At 46.5% G+C, this 21,784-nt stretch overlaps 1 protein-coding gene across 1 annotated transcript in view; it reads left to right on the top strand.

Moving 5' to 3' along the window:
- LOC137628838 (GDP-fucose protein O-fucosyltransferase 2-like) overlaps positions 1-21,784 on the top strand; it is a 103,778-nt gene that overhangs the window by 54,219 nt on the left and 27,775 nt on the right. The window contains exon 6 of the mRNA XM_068360083.1: positions 13,726-13,918. Coding sequence (XP_068216184.1) covers positions 13,726-13,918 — 193 coding nt within the window. The remainder of the gene's footprint in view (positions 1-13,725; positions 13,919-21,784) is intronic.

Here is a 21,784-nt window from a genome sequence, read left to right as displayed (position 1 = left end):
TGCTGCACCCGCCTGCACCGGTGGTGCACCAACCTCCTGCACCCGTTCAGCCTATGCTGCACCCGCCTGCACCGGTGGTGCACCAACCTCCTGCACCCGTTCAGCCTGTGCTGCACCCGCCTGCACTCGCTGCACCCAGTCGCAGCTCCATCTGCCAGGCGTACGATGTTGAACCACTTTCGGAGTTTGCTGTTCACAGTGTTGTTCAGCCTCAGCCTTCTTTAAGGCAACCCTTGCTTTGGGATCAGGAGAGTTACACTCTTCCTCCTCCTCCCCTTGCTGCTCCTCCAGTGGTGCAACTCTCGGTTGGGGTACAACAACCTCTCCCCTCCGTGAGTCTGTCTGCTCAACCAGCGCTGCACCGAGTTCAACCCTCATCTAGGCAAGCTCATCTACACCATGCACTTGCGCCTCAGGAGCCTCAGCTTGCTAGAACTTTACCTTGTTCTGCGCAGCCTCAACCTTCTCATGCTCCACTCATCTCTCAGGAACAGGAACGGACTACTCCGCCTCCGTCCTCCGCTTAGCTGGTACAATCCTTGGGTGCAACTCTTGCTAGGAGTCAACCTCCTTCACCCTTGCACCTGCCTTCTGCTCCGTCTGTTGTTCAGCCTATGCAGTCTGAACCTCAGGTTTTCCCTCAAGTTGAGGAAACCTCTGTTGTTGTTCCAGCTAGTTCTGACTCTGCTGTTCAGCATACCATGGTTTAAACCCCATGCAAGCATGCATTAAGCACTCTAGCACTGGTCATGGAATTTCTGAGAAATGTTAAACGCCATGCACACGCTCTGCTTTCCTTTCAGCAGGCTCTGCTTACAGCAGGCTCTACTTCCTACATGCTCAGCATTCAGCATGCTCTGCATTCAGCATGCTCTGCATACAACATGCTCTGCATACAGCATGCTCTGCATTCAGCATGCTCTGCATACAGCATACTCTGCATACATCATGCTCTGCATACCTTACCGCATGCTTCTCAACACATCTTGGGTTGTTGCCAACTCACTAGACTGTCAAGCAGTTTCATAACGTTGCCTTCTAGTCTGCTGCTTTGCACCAGTGAACCCTCACTCAGAGAACTTAGCTTTTCTAGGATAAGGTCCCTGTAGATGAGAAAGTTCTTTTCTCCCTCCTTCTGATATTCCCTTGAGGACTCTGTCATTTGGAGGGAGCCTTTAGCTGCATAACCTCTTATGGACTTTTATTTAAGCATAACATGCTTACAGGGAAGGTAATGGTTACACTTCAGCCGCTAATCCCGTCTGTTACCACACCTGCTCCCATAGACCTTGAGCTGTGTTGCATGACATGCAGTCCAAGCTTAGTCCTGGTTAGAGGATTTTTTGTTTACGGAGTCAATGTGTCACGGGGAAGACGTACAACAACCAACAGAAAGGACTTGTTGTGACGCAGTGGGCAACCTCAGCAACCCGTTAAGGAGTTGTCTGTACGACCCAGACAGTCTAGACAGATTCGGGTTGTCACTGTACTTCCTCGCTTGCCCATGATTGACAGTTTACAGACTGTGCAGCAGTATCATGATCTTGTGTCCGGCTCCGTCAGACGACTGGCTTTTCAGAGCTCCCTCAAGTCGTCGCTGTCTGGAGATTTTCAAATGGACTATGGATCTGACCAAGGAACTGGGCCTCCTGGTCAATTTTGAGGAGTCTCAGGTCGTTCCATCCCAGACCATTGTCTCCTTGGGTATGGATCTTCAGAGTCGAGCTTTTCGGACTTGTCCGTCGGCCCCAAGGATCTTCCAAGCCCTAGAATGCATCCAGAGCATGCTGAGAAGGAACCGATGCTTAGTCAGGCAGTGGATGAGTCTAACAGGGACACTTTCATCGCTGGCCCTGTTCATCGAGTTAGGGAGACTCCACCTCCGCCCCCTTCAGTATCATCTAGCTGCTCACTGGATAAAGGACATGACGCTAGAGACGGGCTCAGTTCCTGTTTCCGAAGAGATGAGGTCTACTCTACGTGGTGGAAGAACAGCATTCTTCTCAAGGAAGGTCTACCATTGGCTGTTCAGTCCTCCGACCACCGTCTCTTCTCGGACGCATCGGACACGGGCTGGGGTGCGACACTGGACGGACAGGAATGCTCGGGAACATGGAATCAGGAGCAAAGGACACTTCTCATCTATTGCAAGGAGTTGTTGGCAGTTCATTTGGCCTTGATAAACTTCAAGTCCCTCCAGCTTAACAAGGTGGTGGAGGTGAACTCCGACTACACCACAGCCTTGGCTTACATCTCCAAGCAGGGAGGGACTCATTCGAGGAAGTTGTTCGAGATCGCAAGGGACCTCCTCATTTGGTCAAAAGATCGAAAGCTCACGCTGGTAACGAGGCTCATTCAGGGCGATATGAATGTCATGGCAGATCGCCTCAGCCGGAAGGGTCAGGTCTTCCCCACAGAGTGGACCCTTCACAAGAATGTTTGCAGCAGACTTTGGGCCCTGTGGGATCAGCCAACCATAGATCTATTCGCTACCTCGATGACCAAGAGGCTCCTCTTGTATTGTTCTCCGATTCCAGACCCAGCAGCAGTTCGCGTGGATGCCTTTCTGCTGGATTGGTCCCATCTCAACCTGTATGCATTCCCGCCGTTCAAGATTGTCAACAGGGTACTTCAGAAGTTCGCCTCTCACAAAGGGACACGGCTGACGTTGGTTGCTCCCCTCTGGCCCGCGAGAGAATGTTTCACTGAGGTACTGCAATGGCTGGTCGACGTTCCCAGGACTCTTCCTCCTAGAGTGGACCTTCTGCGTCAACCTCACGTAAAGAAGGTACTCCCAACCTCCACGCTCTTCGTCTGACTGCCTTCAGACTATCGAAAGACTCTCAAGAGCTAGAGGCTTTTCGAAGGAGGCAGCCAGAGCGATTGCCAGAGCAAGGACGACATCCACTCTCAGAGTCTATCAGTCTTTATGGGAAGTCTTCCGAAGCTGGTGCCAGGCCAATGCAGTTTTCCTCAACCAGTACCAATGTAACCCAGATTGCTGACTTCCTGTTACATCTAAGGAACGTAAGCTCCCTATCAGCTCCTACGATCAAGGGTTACAGAAGTTTGTTGGCAGCGGTTTTCCGCCACAGAGGCTTGGATCTTTCCTCCAACAAAGATCTACAGGACCTCCTTAGGTCTTTTGAGACCTCAAAGGAACGTCGGTTGTCCACTCCAGGCTGGAATCTAGACGTGGTCCTAAGGTTCCTAATGTCATCAGGATTTGAACCGCTCCAATCAGCCTCTTTTAAGGACCTCACTTTAAAAAACTCTTTTCCTCGTGTGCTTAGCAACAGGTAAAAGAGTAAGTGAGATCCACGCCTTCAGCAGGAACATAGGTTTCACATCTGAAACGGCTACATGTTCCTTACAGCTCGGTTTTTTGGCTAAAAACGAGCTTCCTTCCCGTCCTTGGCCTAAGTCGTTCGAGATCCCAAGCCTGTCCAACATGGTGGGGAACGAACTGGAGAGAGTACTTTGCCCAGTTAGAGCTCTTAAGTACTATCTAAAGGTCAAAACCATTACGAGGACAATCAGAAGCCTTATGGTGTGCTATCAAGAAGCCTTCTCTACCAATGTCTAAGAACTCAGTTTCTTACTACATCAGGCTTCTGATTAGAGAAGCAAATTCTCATCTGAAGGAAGAAGACCTTGCTTTGCTGAAGGTAAGGACACATGAAGTGAGAGCTGTGGCTACTTCAGTGGCCTTCAAACAGAACCGTTCTCTGCAGAGTGTTATGGATGCAACCTATTGGAGAAACAAGTCAGTGTTCGCATCATTCTATCTCAAAGATGTCCAGTCTCTTTACGAGTACTGCTACACCCTGGGTCTATTCGTAGCAACGAATGCAGTAGTAGGCGAGGGCTCAGCCACTACATTCCCATAATCCCATAACTTTTTAACCTTTCTCTTGAATACTTTTTATGGGTTGTACGGTCGGCTAAGAAGCCTTCCACATCCTTGTTGATTTGGCGGGTGGTCAATTCTTTCTTGAGAAGCGCCAAGGTTAAAGGTTGTGATGAGGTCCTTTAGTATGGGTTGCAGCCCTGTATACTTTAGCACCTTTGAGTTGATTCAGCCTCCCAAGAGGAACGCTGCGCTCAGTAAGGAAGACGATCTTATTAAAGGCAGAGTAACGGTTCAAGTCGACTTCCTTACCAGGTACTTATTATTTCATTGTTATTGTGGATAACTGATTATATGAAATATGGGATACTTAGCTATCCTTTAATCTTGTACACTGGTTTTCACCCACCCCCCTGGGTGTGAATCAGCTACATGATTATCGGGTAAGTTTAATATTGAAAAATGTTATTTTTATTAATAAAATAAATTTTTGAATATACTTACCCGATAATCATGATTTAATCGACCCTCCCTTCCTCCCCATAGAGAACCAGTGGACCGAGGAATAATTGAGGAGGTGTCAACAAGAAGTACTTGAGTACCTGGCCACAGGTGGCGCTGGTAAATACACCCCCTTCTAGTATTGTGATAGCTGGCGTATCCCTCCATAGAATTCTGTCGGGCAACGGAGTTGACAGCTACATGATTATCGGGTAAGTATATTCAAAAATTTATTTTATTAATAAAAATAACATGTTTAATTGTGTCCCTTGGAAGAACTTACATTATCCACTCCTATATGAGTTCGTACTTCAGAATCAACACAATGTCTGTGAAGATGGACTTCTATAGGAGGGTTTAAGTATGTGGGTATTATGGGCTTCCACTTCTTTGAAAATATCTTAAAGGAACTTACTTGGCAGATGGACTGTGCCACTGTTTTTGGCAACTTTAAGGAATCTAGGAAATATTCTTTTGCATGACCAGTAATTCACCAGTAGAATGTTGCTTTTCCAACCATGGTTGTAGCTTGGCTATAGATAATAATAATAATGATAATAATAATCATAATAATAATAATAATAATAATAATAAGGATTTCTGGCACTTTGGAGTTTCTTCTTATGACAGAAACTGCCCAAAAGGCCTGTTAGGTTTTCCCTCAACACAACTCAATTCTGACTTTATTTTAGAGGATATCAGTAGCCTTTTAATACTGTAGGAAGTGGCAGGTTTTCCTTCAAGTCACGTTTATTTTGTATGAGGTAAATAAAAGCTCCTTCAACACTGTTACATCCATCTCCAGTGAGGACTCAGCTTAAAAAATATTGGAACACTTTGTATGAGGTAAATGCCAAACCATGGGTAGTATAAACCTTTTGACTCCTACGCTTAAGGAAGCACTCGAGGAACAGGTTATTTTTCTGTAGATGAGGATATACGGATGATGGTGGATAAGTAAATTCTAGTGGAGGTAAAATTTGATTCTTGAGGCTTCTGCAGTTGCTTTTCTCTGGTTCTCAAAGTAAAGCAGGAATACTTTGGAGGCTTCACCTCATCACTTCAAATTCTTTTGGGGATTGAATCAGCGTTCTCAGTTCAGTGTTCCACTCGGAAAGATTTTCTCATATCCATCGTCTTAATTGACCTCTGCTTTCAGGTACTGTACCATTAAATCCAATGTCCAAGAAATTTCTTCAGTTTTCTAGAAAGGTGAAAGTGTTATAATTTTGACCAACCATGATATAAACTGAGGTGCTGTAAATGAAGTGAATACCAGTCAGGTACAGATCATTTCTAGTATCTGCATCCATATGTAGAAAATACATCAACTTGTATTCCAAATTCATGATGAAGACATATTTACTATAAATGCAAATGCATTTTTTCATATCTAAAAAAATATGTCTTATACTTTCTAACAGAAGCTCAAGTAACTGTTGCTGTCGCTGTTATTATTACAATAAACAACAACAATCTGGGAATCATATTGGTTTCTCGGAGTTGGTTAAATGTCTAATTTTACTTTAGAATATAAAAATGTCCATTTTCCTTTTACTGTAATAGTATTATCCTTCGGTGGAGATTGAGATTTTATGGCAATGTATGGCAGTGCTTGGGTATCGTTTTAGTCTCAAACTCAAAACATGTTCAACAGCCACTTGACTTCACTAATCTGTGGGGAAGTAAGGGGTAATGCTATGAATGCCAGATGAAAATAGAATAATCTTGATGGTTTCAGTTTTGTCTAAATCAGACTTGACCCCTCTAATGTGACAGGAAACCTATTTTGTGAAGAATCACTGACCTTATTTTTCCAATGAGGGAATGTTGAAAAATTGAGGAAGACCTCTCATCTTGACACCATTTTTAGACCAAAGTTTAGGTAACAAAATCATTTTCTTAACACTAAAGCTCAAATTATTAGAAGCGGATAAATCCAATTTTCAATATTAAACTTACCCGATAATCATGTAGCTGTCAACTCCGTTGCCCGACAGAATTCTACGGGAGGGATACGCCAGCTATCACAATACTAGAAGGGGGTGTACTCACCAGCGCCACCTGTGGCCAGGTACTACAGTACTTCTTGTTGACACCGCCTCAATTTTTCCTCTGTCGTGCTTCCGGCAAGACGTTCTGGGATACGCTTATGATCTTGGAGTATTTTCACGGCTTTTGGTGAAGTATTTCTCTCAGATTTCGGCTGTCGCTTTACTGGAAAACTTCTATATTAGCTTAGATAGCTATTATTTAGTTCTGATTAATGGTTAACGATCTTTTTGCTTGATTTGGAATCCCCACTTGGCTAACTCTTTGATTCAAGATATCTGACATTTCACAAGCCCCACCCCATAGACGATGTAGGTCTTGTAATAGGCGTATTCCGAAGGCCTCGGTAGATCCTCACACCGCTTGTTCTGACTGTAGGGAAAGACCCTGTCAGTTGGAAGATCGATGTGAGGAATGCGCCGGACTTTCGGAACTTGATTTTGTCCGATTTCTTAAGTATTCAACCAAGTTAGAGAGAGAGAGAGTTAGGAGAAGTTCTTCTCGCTCTTCACTTTTTTCCTCACCTCATGATCCCCTACCTTTTCCTCCCCCTGTAGTGGCTACCCCCGAACCTACTATTTGCCCTCAACCTGATATGTCTGTTGTTTTGCGTGCCATTCAGGCTTTAGGTGACAAAGTGGAGTCGGTGGTTAGTGATCATAAGTCTCTTATGGCCGAAGTCAAGGAACTTAAGGTCAAGAGTGCAGTGGGTGGTAATAGTGCCAGTGCTGTGACGAGTGCTAGTGTCAGTGCAGTGCCAAGTGCTAGTGTCAGTGTCAGTGTGGTGCGTGAGGGTACTTCTGTGCGTGCCAGTCGTCCTCCCAGTCCGGGACCTCTTGCAAGCTCCCAAGCCCAGGGGAGAAGCAATGTCGAAGGGCAAAAGGGTTCGGCAGGCCTTGATCGGCGCACAGAAGTATCCTCGGTGGTTGCGGGCGTGTCTTCCAGAGACCGTCACTCCCACCCGCAGACGATTGAGCCCGTCTTTTACTCGTCTGCTGAAGAATTGTCAGGGAGGAAACGTTGGACTCAGGTCTCAAGACCTCTCAAACGCAGAGTCCAGACCTCAAGAGCTCTACAACCTGGCTGCAGTCATTGGATCAGCTCTGACTCGCCGCAGTCATCAGTTGAAGGCACTCCTCCTAAGAGGAGTAAGGTGCTGCCGCAACAGATCTCTTCTGTTAAGGCTTTGCCTCAGCAGACCTTAGTGTCTGCCGACCCCAAGTTGACTCTACTGCAGTCCATGCAGTCACAACTTGCGGTCTTGATGCGTGAGTGTCAGGCTGAGAAGGTTACACCTCCTCCTGCGATCGCTCCGCCTAACCGCAGTCCTGCCTGCCAGGCGTACGATGTTGAGGCTCCTCAGGATACCTTACCACGTACTGAGTTACCAGTTTCCAGTGGTGTGCAGCTACCTCCGCCTTCCTTAAGGCAACCTCAGCAATGGGAACAGGAAGCTTATACCTTACTTCCTCCGCTTCCACTTGCGGTTCCACCAGTGAGGCAACACTCTCTTGAGGTACAACAACCTCTCCCATCCATGAGGCAGACACCTCAGCTCTCGCTGCAGCGACCTCAACCCTCCTCAAGGCGAGAGCCTCAACACCTTAGCCTTGCGCCTCAGGAACCTCAACTCGCGAGACAAGTTATGCGTTCTGCGCAGCCTCTACCCCAACTCTCGCAGCTCACACCTCAGGAACCTCAACTCGTTCCTCAGGAACTTGCTACTGCGCATCCGCTCACCTTACAGCAAGCGCAACCCTTGAGGCAAGACACTCATGCCAGGAGTCAGCCTCCTCCACCCATGCACCTACCTTCTGCTACTTCTTTTGACCAGCCTTTGCAGCCTGAGCCTCAGGTGTTCCCTCAACAGAGACTTGAGGAGGAAACCACAAGCGTTTTTGCTCCAGCTCGTGCAGATTCTGCTGTTCAGCATACCTTACCTCTCACTTCGCTACACTCTGGTGATGAGGTTTCTGATGATGAGGCTGCACACCTGGACCCCTCATCAGACGTGGATGAATCCAAGTCTTCTCCGCCTCCTATTGACTTTCGTAAGGTCTTGGCTCTTTTCAGAGAGGTATACCCAGACCATTTTGTCTCTGCTACCCCCCGCTCTCCGCCATCTGAGTTTTCGCTGGGCATGCAGCCAGCCAAGTCAACGTATACTAAGCTCGTCTTTGCAAGGTCCTCTAAGAGAGCGTTAAGGATTTTAGGGGAGTGGTTGCAGTCTAAGCAGCAACTAGGAAAGACTGCCTTTATGTTTCCTCCGACTAAGCTCACTTCTAAAGCGGGCGTTTGGTATGCCACAGGAGAGGAACCAGGCTTGGGAGTACCTGCCTCTGCCCAGGCTGACTTCTCAAGTTTGGTAGACTCTCCTCGTAGAACAGCAATGAGACGCTCTAAGGTTTGCTGGACCTTCTCAGATCTTGATCACTTCCTAAAGGGTGTATTTAGAGCCTTTGAGATGTTCAATTTCCTAGACTGGTGCCTGGGGGCCCTTAGCAAGAAGACCTCCCCTGCGGACAAGGACTCAGCCATGCTCTTAATGTCCTGCATGGATAAGGCTATTAGGGATGGATCTGGCGAGCTTGCTTCGATGTTTGTGTCAGGAGTGCTTAAGAAAAGGGAGCAGCTTTGTACCTTCCTTTCCTCCAGCATCACACCTTGTCAAAGGTCTCAACTCCTTTTCGCTCCGCTCTCTAAGTTCCTGTTTCCCGAAGAGCTTGTTAAGGACTTGTCTGCGGCCCTGATACAAAAGGACACCCATGATCTTGTGGCCTCATCAGCTCGTAAGACTAAGGTTGCTACCTCAATCCCCAGGACTTATCGCACCCCAGTGGCTGATACTCCTGCTACGAGGTTTATTCCGCCCTTTCGTGGTAGAGCCCCCAGCCGAGGAAGCTCCCGTCCAGACTCTTCCAGGAGCAAGTCTAGGAAAGGTTCCAAGACTTCTAAAGGCAAAAACTGACTCTCCTCATCTCCAGACAGCAGTAGGAGCCAGACTCAAGATCTTCTGGCAAGCCTGGGAAAAGAGAGGTGCAGACACCCAGTCTGTCAGTTGGCTGAGGGAGGGTTACAGGATACCATTCTGCCGCAAACCCCCTCTGACCACATCTCCCATCAACCTCTCTCCCAATTACAAAGAAAAGGACAAGAGGCTAGCGTTGCACCAGGAGGTGTCGCTCCTTTTACAGAAGAAGGCAGTGGTTATAGTCCGGGACCATCAATCCCCGGGCTTCTACAACCGTCTCTTTCTGGTGGCCAAGAAGACAGGAGGTTGGAGACCGGTGCTGGACGTCAGCGCGCTCAATGCTTATGTCACCAAGCAGACGTTCACGATGGAGACGACGAAGTCGGTCCTAGCAGCGGTCAGGCAGGAGGACTGGATGGTCTCGTTGGACCTGAAAGATGCTTACTTTCACGTTCCTATTCATCCAGACTCCCAACCTTTCCTGAGATTCGTTTTTGGAAAGGTTGTCTACCAATTCCAAGCCCTGTGTTTTGGCCTAAGCACAGCTCCTATGGTGTTTACGCATCTGATGAGGAATATAGCAAAATTCCTCCACTTATCGGACATCAGAGCCTCCCTTTATTTAGACGACTGGCTGTTGAGAGCCTCCACGAGTCGTCGCTGTCTGGAGAGTCTCAACTGGACTTTGGACTTGATCAAAGAACTGGGTCTGTTAGTCAATCTAGAAAAGTCTCAGCTCATTCCCTCCCAATCCATTGTGTACCTGGGAATGGAGATTCGGAGTCAGGATTTTCGGGCTTTTCCATCGGCCCCAAGGATAAGCCAAGCCCTAGATTGCATCCTGAGCATGCTGAAGAGGAGCAGTTGCTCGGTGAGACAGTGGATGAGTCTCACAGGGACCCTTTCATCGTTGGCCCTGTTCGTCGAGCTAGGGAGACTCCACCTCCGCCCTCTTCAATTCCATCTTGCAGCTCATTGGGACAAGGGTTTGACTCTCGAAGCAGTCTCTATCCCAGTCACCAAAGAGATGAAGACCACCCTCTTGTGGTGGAAGACCAATCTCCTTCTCAGGGAGGGCCTATCGTTGGCGATTCAGACCCCCAATCTTCATCTCTTCTCGGATGCATCGGACTCGGGCTGGGGCGCGACCTTGAACGGACAGGAGTGCTCGGGAACGTGGAACGAGGAACAGGAAACGCTCCACATCAACTGCAAGGAGCTACTAGCAGTTCATTTAGCCCTATTGAACTTCAAGTCCCTCCTGCTAGGCAAGGTGGTGGAGGTGAACTCCGACAACACCACAGCCTTGGCTTACATCTCCAAGCAAGGAGGGACCCATTCGAGGAGCCTATACGAGATCGCAAGGGACCTCCTCATTTGGTCAAGAAGTCTAAACCTCACCCTAGTTACGAGGTTCATTCAGGGCAACATGAACGTCTCAGCAGATCGCCTAAGCAGAAGGGATCAGGTCATCCCCACGGAATGGACCCTCCACAAGAGCGTGTGCAACAGACTTTGGACCTTGTGGGGTCAGCCGACCATCGATCTGTTTGCCACCTCCATGACCAAGAGACTTCCTTTGTACTGTTCCTCAGTTCCAGACCCAGCAGCAGTTCATGTGGATGCTTTTCTGCTGAACTGGTCCCATCTCGACCTTTACGCATTTCCACCGTTCAAGATCATAAACAAAGTCCTTCAGAAGTTCATCTCGCACGAAGGGACACGGCTGACGCTGGTTGCTCCCCTTTGGCCTGCAAGAGAATGGTTCACAGAGGTACTACAATGGCTGGTCGACGTCCCCAGGACTCTCCCTCTAAGAGTGGACCTTCTACGTCAACCTCACGTAGACAGGTTGCACCCAAACCTCCACGCTCTTCGGCTGACTGCCTTCAGACTGTCGAAAGATTCGCTAGAGCTAGAGGCTTTTCGAAGGAGGCAGCCAGTGCGATTGCCAGAGCAAGGAGGGTATCCACTCGTAGAGTCTACCAATCCAAGTGGGAAGTCTTCCGGAGCTGGTGTAGAGCCAATGCAGTTTCCTCTACCAATACCTCTGTGACCCAAATAGCTGACTTCCTATTACATCTTAGGAATGAGAGATCCCTTTCAGCTCCTACGATTAAAGGGTACAGGAGTATGTTGGCTTCAGTTCTCCGCCACAGAGGTTTGGACCTTTCTTCCAACAAGGACCTTCAAGACATCCTTAAGTCTTTTGAGACTTCTAAAGAGCGTCGTCTACCAACTCCAGGCTGGAACCTAGACGTAGTCTTAAGGTTCCTTATGTCACCTAGGTTCGAACCTCTCCAGTCAGCTTCCTTCAAGGACCTTACCCTCAAGACTCTTTTTCTCGTCTGCCTTGCGACAGCTAAAAGAGTCAGTGAGGTTCATGCCTTCAGCAAGAACATTGGGTTCACATCCGAATCTGCAACATGTTCTTTACAGCTCGGATTCTTAGCTAAGAATGAACTTCCTTCACGTCCTTGGCCTAGATCGTTTGAAATACCTAGCCTCTCCAACATGGTAGGTAACGAGCTAGAAAGAGTTCTTTGCCCTGTCAGAGCTCTGAAATATTATCTTAATAGGTCAAAACCTATTCGAGGACAGTCAGAAGCCTTATGGTGTGCCATCAAGAAACCTTCGAGGCCCATGTCCAAAAACGGGGTTTCGTATTATATAAGGCTTCTGATTAGAGAAGCCCATTCTCACTTAAAGGAGGAAGACCTTGCTTTGCTGAAGGTAAGGACCCACGAAGTGAGAGCCGTAGCTACTTCGATGGCCTTTAATAAAAACCGTTCTCTGCAGAGCATAATGGATGCAACCTATTGGAGGAGCAAGTCAGTGTTTGCATCATTTTATCTTAAAGATATCCAGTCTCTTTACGAGAACTGCTACACCCTGGGACCATTCGTAGCAGCGAGTGCAGTAGTAGGTGAGGGCTCAGCCACTACATTCCCTTAATCCCATAACCTTTTTTTTAACCTTTCTCTTGAATGCTTTTATTGTTGTTTTTATGGTTGTTACGGTAGGCTAAGAAGCCTTCCGCATCCTTTTGATTTGGCGGGTGGTCAATTCATTCTTGAGAAGCGCCTGGGTTAGAGGTTGTGTAGAGGTCCTTTAGTAGGGGTTGCAGCCCTATATACTTTAGCACCTTTGAGTTGATTCAGCCTCCTAAGAGGAACGCTGCGCTCAGTAAGGAAGACAAATTTAAAAAAGAGGCAGAGTAACGGTTCAAGTCGACTTCCTTACCAGGTACTTATTATTTCATTGTTATTTTGAGATAACTGTTATATGAAATACGGGATACTTAGCTATCCTTTAATCTTGTACACTGGTTTTCACCCACCCCCCTGGGTGTGAATCAGCTACATGATTATCGGGTAAGTTTAATATTGAAAAATGTTATTTTTATTAGTAAAATAAATTTTTGAATATACTTACCCGATAATCATGATTTAATTGACCCTCCCTTCCTCCCCATAGAGAACCAGTGGACCGAGGAAAAATTGAGGAGGTGTCAACAAGAAGTACTGTAGTACCTGGCCACAGGTGGCGCTGGTGAGTACACCCCCTTCTAGTATTGTGATAGCTGGCGTATCCCTCCCGTAGAATTCTGTCGGGCAACGGAGTTGACAGCTACATGATTATCGGGTAAGTATATTCAAAAATTTATTTTACTAATAAAAATAACATTTCTAGATGTTTGGGGGACAGTATTAAACATGGACCTATAACCATTAATAACTGCAATAGACACTTTCCTTTCATAAAATATGAAAAGCAGAAACTTAACAGTATTATCAAGACATTCTTCTTGTTGAAACATTCCGAGACCTGCACCAATTGAAATATGCAGTACATTCCATTGTCTTTTATACACATTATTGGTAGACTTGGAACTTAATATGGACAATCTTGAGTACCAAGCAAACTTTTTCTTTGAGAATACAGTGGACAGTCTCTATGTGTTTAGATGTAGAGTGTGGGGTTTAGGACAAACTGACCTCCAAACTGTCTGAGAAGATAGATCCTGCAAGGTATTCTCCTCGGACACTTTGAGAACATAGGGTACCAATATGTAAATCACTCCCTCATAGGTGAAAAGGGAGTGGGGCTCTTCGCTCTTGCTTCCAGCTGTTGTTAACTATCTCATCAACAATTTTAAAGACCATTCCAGCTCGTGCTGAAAACATACCCTTATATAAAGGACTCTGGTTTGTATACCTAGGAAAAATACAAATTACTTTTAAAATTTGTCATTTTTGCAAGTAGGTTGCATTATTTACATTTATTTTTTCTTTATCCTTTTTTGTACTGTACTCACATTACATGATTTACTTTACAACATTCTTCACAGATCTGTACTGGTAGGAAGAGCAGAAACGGTATTACATGATGAATTTGGTGGAAAGTGGTTCTGGTCTGCCCGTCGAAGCATGCGATTTGCTAATCATTTACAAGAAGAAGCTAACAGATTCAGAAAGCAGTTTTTGGATTCGGATGATGCAAGGGACCTAACTGAGAAAAAGGAAGATTGGAGAGATTCTAAGGTAGTTTGAAATTGCAGACAGTAATGAAATTGATTGCAGGGTAACTGGTTTTTGCTGTTTTCTTTAAATTTGTTTCTTTACTTCCTTTATATTTAGCCCTCTGAGATTCCAATGACTTCAAATGTTGTCATTCATAAAAAGACAAGTACTGTAACCATAATTTATTCCTATGTACATATGAATCTTTCGTCCTTTAAAATAGTTTGCATGTCTTCACGAAGCTGGAATGTCCATTGAATTTGTTAACGAGGTAGTTAACGACAGGTGTTGGCTGCAGGGAGTAGTCCCCCATCCACCTTTCGAAGCTCTTCACTTTTTTCTTCGGTCTTAACGAGTTCAGACGTACTGTTAGACCCTTACCAAACTTTTTCATCCTTCAATTTCTTACAGGAAGTGAATGCTGGCTGTTGCTTGTGATTATGGATGTGAAATAAGAAATTTGTACTTGCAGGGGAAAGTGTAGACATCTTAACCTTTTTATGGTTAAACCTCCTGTAGATTGACATTCTCTGTGTTTCTTGTAGGGGGCATAGCCTAATTGTTCGCAGTTATCCCCATGTGCCAAGTGTAGGTCATAGCCTCCTATACAGTGGCAGGCATATGCCTTGAAGGGGAGGAAGCGAGCCAAATCTCTGAGGTCTGTCTTAGCAACGCCCAAGAAGACATCAAAGAAGTCTGTAGCCTCCTCCGTTCTCTCGTGGAGTGCGTCTGCTACTGCCACTTATGTGCATATGCCCCTGTCTCAGTCCCTGCGGAAGATGCATCATTAGCAAGGAACCCTCAAATATACATCAGCGGGCTTTTTAGGTTCTGGTGGTGTGTGGGGCACCCCATTGGATTTCCATGCAGACTGCTGTCAGTGAGTTTGACCTTAGGAAGGCATTATGTTGTTTAGTATGGATATAAGTGATTTCAAGGGTATGGCTTTTATTTTTCCTCTTTGAGAAACCACATTCTAAAAACTCCCAATTATTCCTGTGATTTAATTGAATAGGGTTTGATTGAATTTAGGTCATTAAGCTGATTTGAGATTTAGGAAGGAAAATATGAGGTTATTACAGTATTGTGTACATTTCTTCTTTCCATTTTTATGCAAACACCAATTCTGATTATTTCTATGGGGCTACAATCTTATGATAAAAACAGCCTTGAAATAAAAGGGAGTCACCATTGGTAAATTGAGTTGTATAAAGTTGCACTGTTGGATGTCACTCCTACTGCTCATACCATAAGCATTTAATATTCAAATAATATTAATTGCACATGCAAACAAAACTGGTGAAGATTAATAGGAATTTCTGATCCTAATATATTGCAATGAACAAATATTTAAATAATTTACATCAATTATGCAATCGGTATGGAGAGCGTAACTTTAGACAAAAGGGATTTTGACGAAGGAAAAATCTATTTCTCGGGAGATACCTGTGACGCCCAGTGAAAAGGGTCCTTCTTATCTCTTTTCTGATATAAATACTTCCAAATATACCAGAGAAAGTTAAAGCATGGAATGCAGAGGTTACTGCCCTCGTGCGAGCACCCTAAGGGTGTCGTGTATAAAGAAAGGGCGTGTGAAAACCACTACTCACAGGTCATCTTCCATTTAGATCAATCCTTCATCAAAAGGGGGAGCCGCCCTAACGGCACCAACCAAACCCACCTGATCCACTCAGCAACGCCTGCCTCGAGCGCCATCTACACATCCTTCTACATGAGATGGCTTGGAAAGGAAAGGGACGTGGGAAAAAACCAGGGAAGGGTTTCACCGGGCATCACAGGTATCTCCCCAGAAATAGATTTTTCCTTCGTCAAAATCCCTTTTCTGGGTCGACCTGTGACGCCCGGTGAAAATGTACCAGAGAATGCCTTCCAAGCCCACAAATCAACAGGTTAAAGTAAAAAACGTTATGTATAACTGGAGATTACTATATTAAGGCACGTAATGCGACAGACATAAACATCAAAACCTCATCAAAAATACAGGTACTGTAAAGTAAAAATATATATGAAACCGGAGGTTAAGTATAATAAGTAACATACAGTCCCATACAAAATAACAATTCCTTAATAATTAAACAATGCCATGTAGGCACAAGTAAAGTAAATGTACAAAACTCCAGAACGTCCTATTAGACCAATCAAAAACATAGGTAGCAATGGAATCAAATATGGCAAGAGGCAAAATATAATAAAATGGGTACAAAAGACAAGGTAAACTGTACAATACCCTAGGATACCAAAAATTATATACAATCCAAAATTAAAAGCTACCAACATGAGTAAGTTAACATGACATAAAATAATAAGTGGGCTAATCCACCGACATAACATAGCAATGAGGCAAAAACACCGACCAAGGTGAGAGGCAACGCGGTGGGAGTGGCAGGGGGGAGGGAGAAGGTCGAGAGGAGGACGAAAAGAAGAAAGGCAAGAAATTAATCGGGGGAGATGACACTCCCAGCTGCAATAGTAGGAAACTTAAGGGCCTGCAAGTTCTTCAAATAGTGGCGTTTGAAAACCATCGGGGATTTCCAACCCGTTTACTTCTTAAGGTCATCAAAATCCATGTTTTGAAAGTAATTGATGGAGGTGGCTACCGCCCGGATATCATGTGCATGTGGAAAAGATTCCGGGTTAGCTTGTTTGATAAAATAAAGGATTTGCTGTCTGATGCCTTGGATGGAAATAGTACCCCCTTGTTCCCTGACAAACAAGGGGCCAGATGAGCGTGATGCAGTCCTCGCTAAAAAGGCCCGAAGTGTAGCGACAGGACACAAAGAAGCATCTTGGGGCAGATGAATAATTTTCCAGGGGGACCACCTATTTTGTGGGTCCTCATTTTTGGCTAAGAAAGCTCTATCTGGAGAGAGTAGAACTTCTCCTGACGGGAGGAAATCTAGGTTTTCGGGATTACGGGAGAGAGCTGCTAATTCCGAGATTCTAGCACCTGAGGCCATGGCCGTGAGAAATAAGGTCTTCCTAAGAAGCGATATGTAAGAGCAGGATTCGTTAACAGTGTCTGACGCGAGCTTGAGGACGTCGTTCAGAAACCACGAGACCTTTTGTGGACGAACAGAAGGTCGAAGCCTAGCACAGGCTTTTGGAATGGATGAAAAATAGGAATCTGCGAGGTCAATATTGACACCCACATAGAAGATCTTTTTCAAAGCTGATTTGATTGTGGTTATAGTACTAGCTGCAAGGCCCTTGTCAAAAAGGGACCGAAAGAACGAAATGGCCAGGTTCGGGGTCATTCGAGTTTCATCTGAAGTTTATAGAAATTCCGCTAGCTTCTTAACTGCTGAATCATACTGCCTAATCGTGGAGTCTCTCTTGTCCGATTCAATAAAGAGGACATTTTCCGGGTCAATATTTGCATCCTTATGGGTTGCAAACTTCATGAAATCCACAAAGTTAGGGTTTGCGCTATCCTTGAGGAATCTGACACAGTCCGTGTTTGGACCACTTGGGTCAGCTTGGGGAATGGGATCCGGAACGGGCGAAGTTTCAACTCTAGGAGGAGAGGAAACCAGCTGTTTTTCGGCCACTGAGGTGCTACCAAGGCCACCTTTCCGTGGAAGGAGCGTAGCCTCGGTAAAACTTTCATCAGAAGATTCACCGGAGGGAATAGGTAAATCTTCCTCCAACGGTTCCAATCCAGGGTTAGTGCGTCCATAGCACAAGCCTGAGGGTTCAGGTTCGGGGCCACGTAACAGGGAAGTTTGTGGTTGAGCTGTGTCGCGAACAAGTCTACCTGGAGACCTGGAACCAGTCTGGAGATCCACCGGAATGAATTCGTGTCTAGGGACCGTTCTGATTCTAGTGGTTTTGTCCTGGATAGTGAGTCCGCTATCACGTTCTGGACTCCTGCGAGGTGAGTGGCTGACAGGAACTAGTTCTTTTCGTTTGCCAAGGTAAAGATTGTGACCAGGACTTGATTGAGATTGGGAGATTTTGATCCGCCTCTGTTTATGCAGTGAACTACCACCGTGCTGTCGGAGACTATCCTGATGTGAGTGGAGCGTGGAGGGGATAGTCGTTTTAAGGTCAGTAATACTGCCATGGCCTCCAACACGTTGATGTGGAACTGTTTCATCGCAGGGGACCAAGAGCCCTGAAACATCTGGTGTTGGTAATAGTCCCCCCAACCACTGAGAGACGCGTCTGTGTGAATCGTCACTCGTAGAGAAGGGAATTGCAGAGGAACCGATTTGGAGAGATTCTCCGGTTTTGACCATGGTTGGAGTCGACGAACTAAGACTGAGGGGATCTTCGATATCTTGTCTCGTAATCGGGTTGATAGCTCTCTTTCTCCAAACTCGGTTGATGTCTTTGAGTTTGGCCTTCAATAAGTGGTTAAGAGGTCTGTCACTGAAGCGAATTGGAGTAAGCCTAGAACTCTTTCTAAGGCTCTTTGTGAAATATGTTTGTTCTTGATGAAGTGTCTTGTCTTCGAAGCTATCTCCTTGACCTTTTTGGGAGGGAGAGATAGTTCGTGACTTGTGAGGTCCCATCTGATGCCTAGCCATTCGAATTTGCTTGCTGGTTGTAGGCGAGATTTCTGTAAGTAGACTTGGAATCCTACCTTGTGCAGAAACTGAACCACTTTGGTTGTAGCCCTGTGGCAGTCTTGAATCGTCCGTGCCCAGATGAGCCAGTCGTCCAGATAAGCGATCACCATGATCCCTTGGCTCCTGAGCTGTTCTAGCACCGTCTCCCCTAGCTTTGTAAATATCCTGGGAGCAATGCTGAGGCCGAACGGCATCACTTTGAACGCATAAGATTTCTTGCCTAGGCGGAAGCCGAGGTAAGGAGAGAAGTTTCTTGCTACTGGGACGTGATAATAGGCGTCTGTAAGATCGATAGAGGTGGTGACGGCCCCACGGGGAAGTAAGGTTCGTACCTGAGAGATAGTCAGCATGCGGAACCTATCGCAAAGAATGTAAGAATTCAGTTTGGACAGGTCCAGGACCACTCTCAACGCCGATGAATTCTTTTTGGGAACCGTGAACAGACGGCCTTGAAATTTCAGTGACCGTACCCTCTTTATTGCCTTCTTCTTCAAGAGGTCCTTGGTATACTCCTCTAGGATGGGAGTGGGCTTCTGGAAGAAGGACACTATCGGAGGTGGAGAACCTAGTGCCCATTTCCAGCCCAGGCCTTTTGAGACTATACTGTGGGCCCAAGTACTGAAGGTCCACTGGTCCCGAAACTGGTACAATCTCCCCCCCTACCAGATTCGCTTCATTGCGTGGGGTTGAACTTAGCCCCACGTCCTCCTCGGGAACCTCTGGCTCTACTCTAGGTCCGCCTCGCTGGCGGAAGTGACCTCTACCCCTGGTGCCGCCTCTAGGGTATCCTCGAAAGGAACCCGAGGTCTCGTACGCCTGATTGAAGGAGGTCATCCAAGATGTTGCCGAAGTTGGTTGGGTACCTTGAGGAGCCGGGAGGAAGACAATCTGTTGAGGAGGGGCGGCTTTAGCCGTAGAGGCAGTTGAGGAGTAAGGGCCTGCGGAATGATGGAGTTGGCCTCTACCCGTCTTGTAAGGAACATAGGACCTTTGTTTTTCTTTGGGAAGGGTTGACGAGGCATGTTCTCAAATTTACGCTTATTTGAGAGGCCCCATCTAACCTGAAGGTTCTGATTAGCCCTCGCTGCGTCCTGGAGAACCTTATCGACTTCTTCCTGGGGGAACAGGGTTTTACCCCAACAGGAGGAGGCGATGAGTCTGTTGGGTTCATGCCGAATAGAGGCTTCTGCGAGAACATGCTTCTGACAATTAGTTCTCGCAGTCCAGAAGTCATGGAGGTCCGACTGGAACGAATGCAGGAGGTTCTTTGCCTGCACTCGAAAGAGTGGCTCGTCGCTGTATAAGGAAGCTATCAGCTCTGATGAAACTACCGAGTTGAGAGTTCTCGCCAGCCGGCTTCTCGTCTCGAACTCTATTTTCAATAAGTGGTCCGGGATCTTAGGGAGTCTTTCCGAGAAGAGAGAGGAAGCGCAGTCAGGGTCTAATTTACCCACCGTAAACGTAGAAGAAGCTTCGTTCCAGAGCGCCGAGGTGCCAGGAACGAGGAGAGAGGTGGGATCCGTTTCCTTAAGGGTCGGCATGGGGATGCCGTCCATAACTGACTGAATAGTCAATTCCGCGATCTTGTCAGTAAGCGGAGACGGGATGGACGGAGGAGTGATAAAGATTGTATACGCTCCTTTGTAGGGGGTTAACTTAGAATTAGTACAACCCCATTCCGCCAGAGTACGGGCCCTGACAGCTTGGGCTTGCTCTTTCGGGAATATTATCGTCTCCTTTGGGACCTTGTCCATCCGTACTAAAGCGTGCTCACGTAAACGAACAAAGCCATTGAAGGGGAACTGGAGGTCTGGAGGGAAGAACTCCAGATCGTCTAGAGGGCGGGTCCCCAACCCTTCAATCATAAGCGTACCATCCAAATAAGGGGCATGCTTCGCGAACCTCCAAGGGTTATTTTTATCGAAGGGTGGAAGCTTCGATGCATCAGGAACTGGGGACGGATCAGGGTGAGACTTGTCTCTTATGAGGCTAGCCACCATGTCCTTTAGCTCTGATATGACCCCGAAGTGTCTTGCAGCTTCGACTCCACCATATCTTGAATGAATTCCAAGGTTACTTGGAAATCCGAGGAGCTACCTACAGCGGGAGCCTTGGACTTCGCGGACTTACCCGTCTATCCTTTAGGACGAGGAGGGGTGCGTGAAAGCATTGGAACGTCAGGGGCTGAGGAAGGTCCTGGGACCGGGGATATAGACTGTGGCGAAGCTGAAGTATTGCTTTTGGGTTTAATCTTACGAATAGGCTTCACCTTGGGACGGACCGAGACGGAACCTTCCCAAGGAGAAGCCTGAGGTTTGTCAAAGCCGTGGAAAGAGGAAGAGGAGGAAGGAGTAGGGGAAAGAAAGGTTTCTGCCATATCCACACCACTCACCTGCTCCTCTATTGGTTCGGTGTGAATGTCCAGGGATGAGATGTCTCCTGAGAGCAGGTGTTCCTCTTCTACCGGAAGGGCCGCCCTGATACTCTCAATGATGGGGGCAGCTTGTTCCAGAGGTACTGCGGCCGAGGAGGAACCAGGGAATAACCTGGACGCCATGTCTGTATCAAGGAGGTAGGGGCAACCGGTCGGGGCATTTCGTCCGAAACCAGACACCCAGGAGCGTAGGCTGGTCTTGGCCGTCCGGAGTGAATCCTCGTCAGCCTGAAAAAGGAGGGGTAACTTAGAACGGCAGACGGGAAACATTACAACAGAAAGGATTAGGATAATACCTGAATACGCTGCGTCGCCATATAAAAGCAATAGAAACACAAACAACCAAATATATAAAGCAGAGCCTTAAAAACTAGCATGCAGATAACATCGCTAACTTACCTTATCATTGAGGAGAATGGATGAAAGCTCATAGCAGAGCGCACATGCTTCCGGGAACCAGATCATATAGGGTGATTGGCCATCCACCCGGACAAAGGAGATCGCACAGTGGGCATGCGACCGGCAAACGTCATGGCCTACCGGATCGAGAAAGGTTGCGGAACAGCCCTTGGCAGCACAGCGTACTTTCTGTAATAAAAAGGATCAATAAGTACAAAGTTTCCTACGGGCTTTACTAAGTAAAATAACAGTAAAGACAAGGAAGTTTATAGATGATGTGCCGAATTGAGGTCGCGTAACTAAAGGAGCCGGAGCTCCGTCCTAATTACTACAAATTAAAAATAATAAAGATATACTATGATAGATCCTAATATATAAAGTGCATATGTAGGAGCCGGAGCTCCGGAGTAATTACTTTTTAACAATTATGGCTTATGTAATGGGAAAGCCGGAGGGCGATGG

This window comes from Palaemon carinicauda, chromosome 2 (genome assembly GCF_036898095.1).
Source record: "Palaemon carinicauda isolate YSFRI2023 chromosome 2, ASM3689809v2, whole genome shotgun sequence".
Taxonomy (NCBI): Eukaryota; Metazoa; Arthropoda; class Malacostraca; order Decapoda; family Palaemonidae; genus Palaemon; species Palaemon carinicauda.
This window is presented reverse-complemented; position numbering and strand designations above follow the sequence as displayed.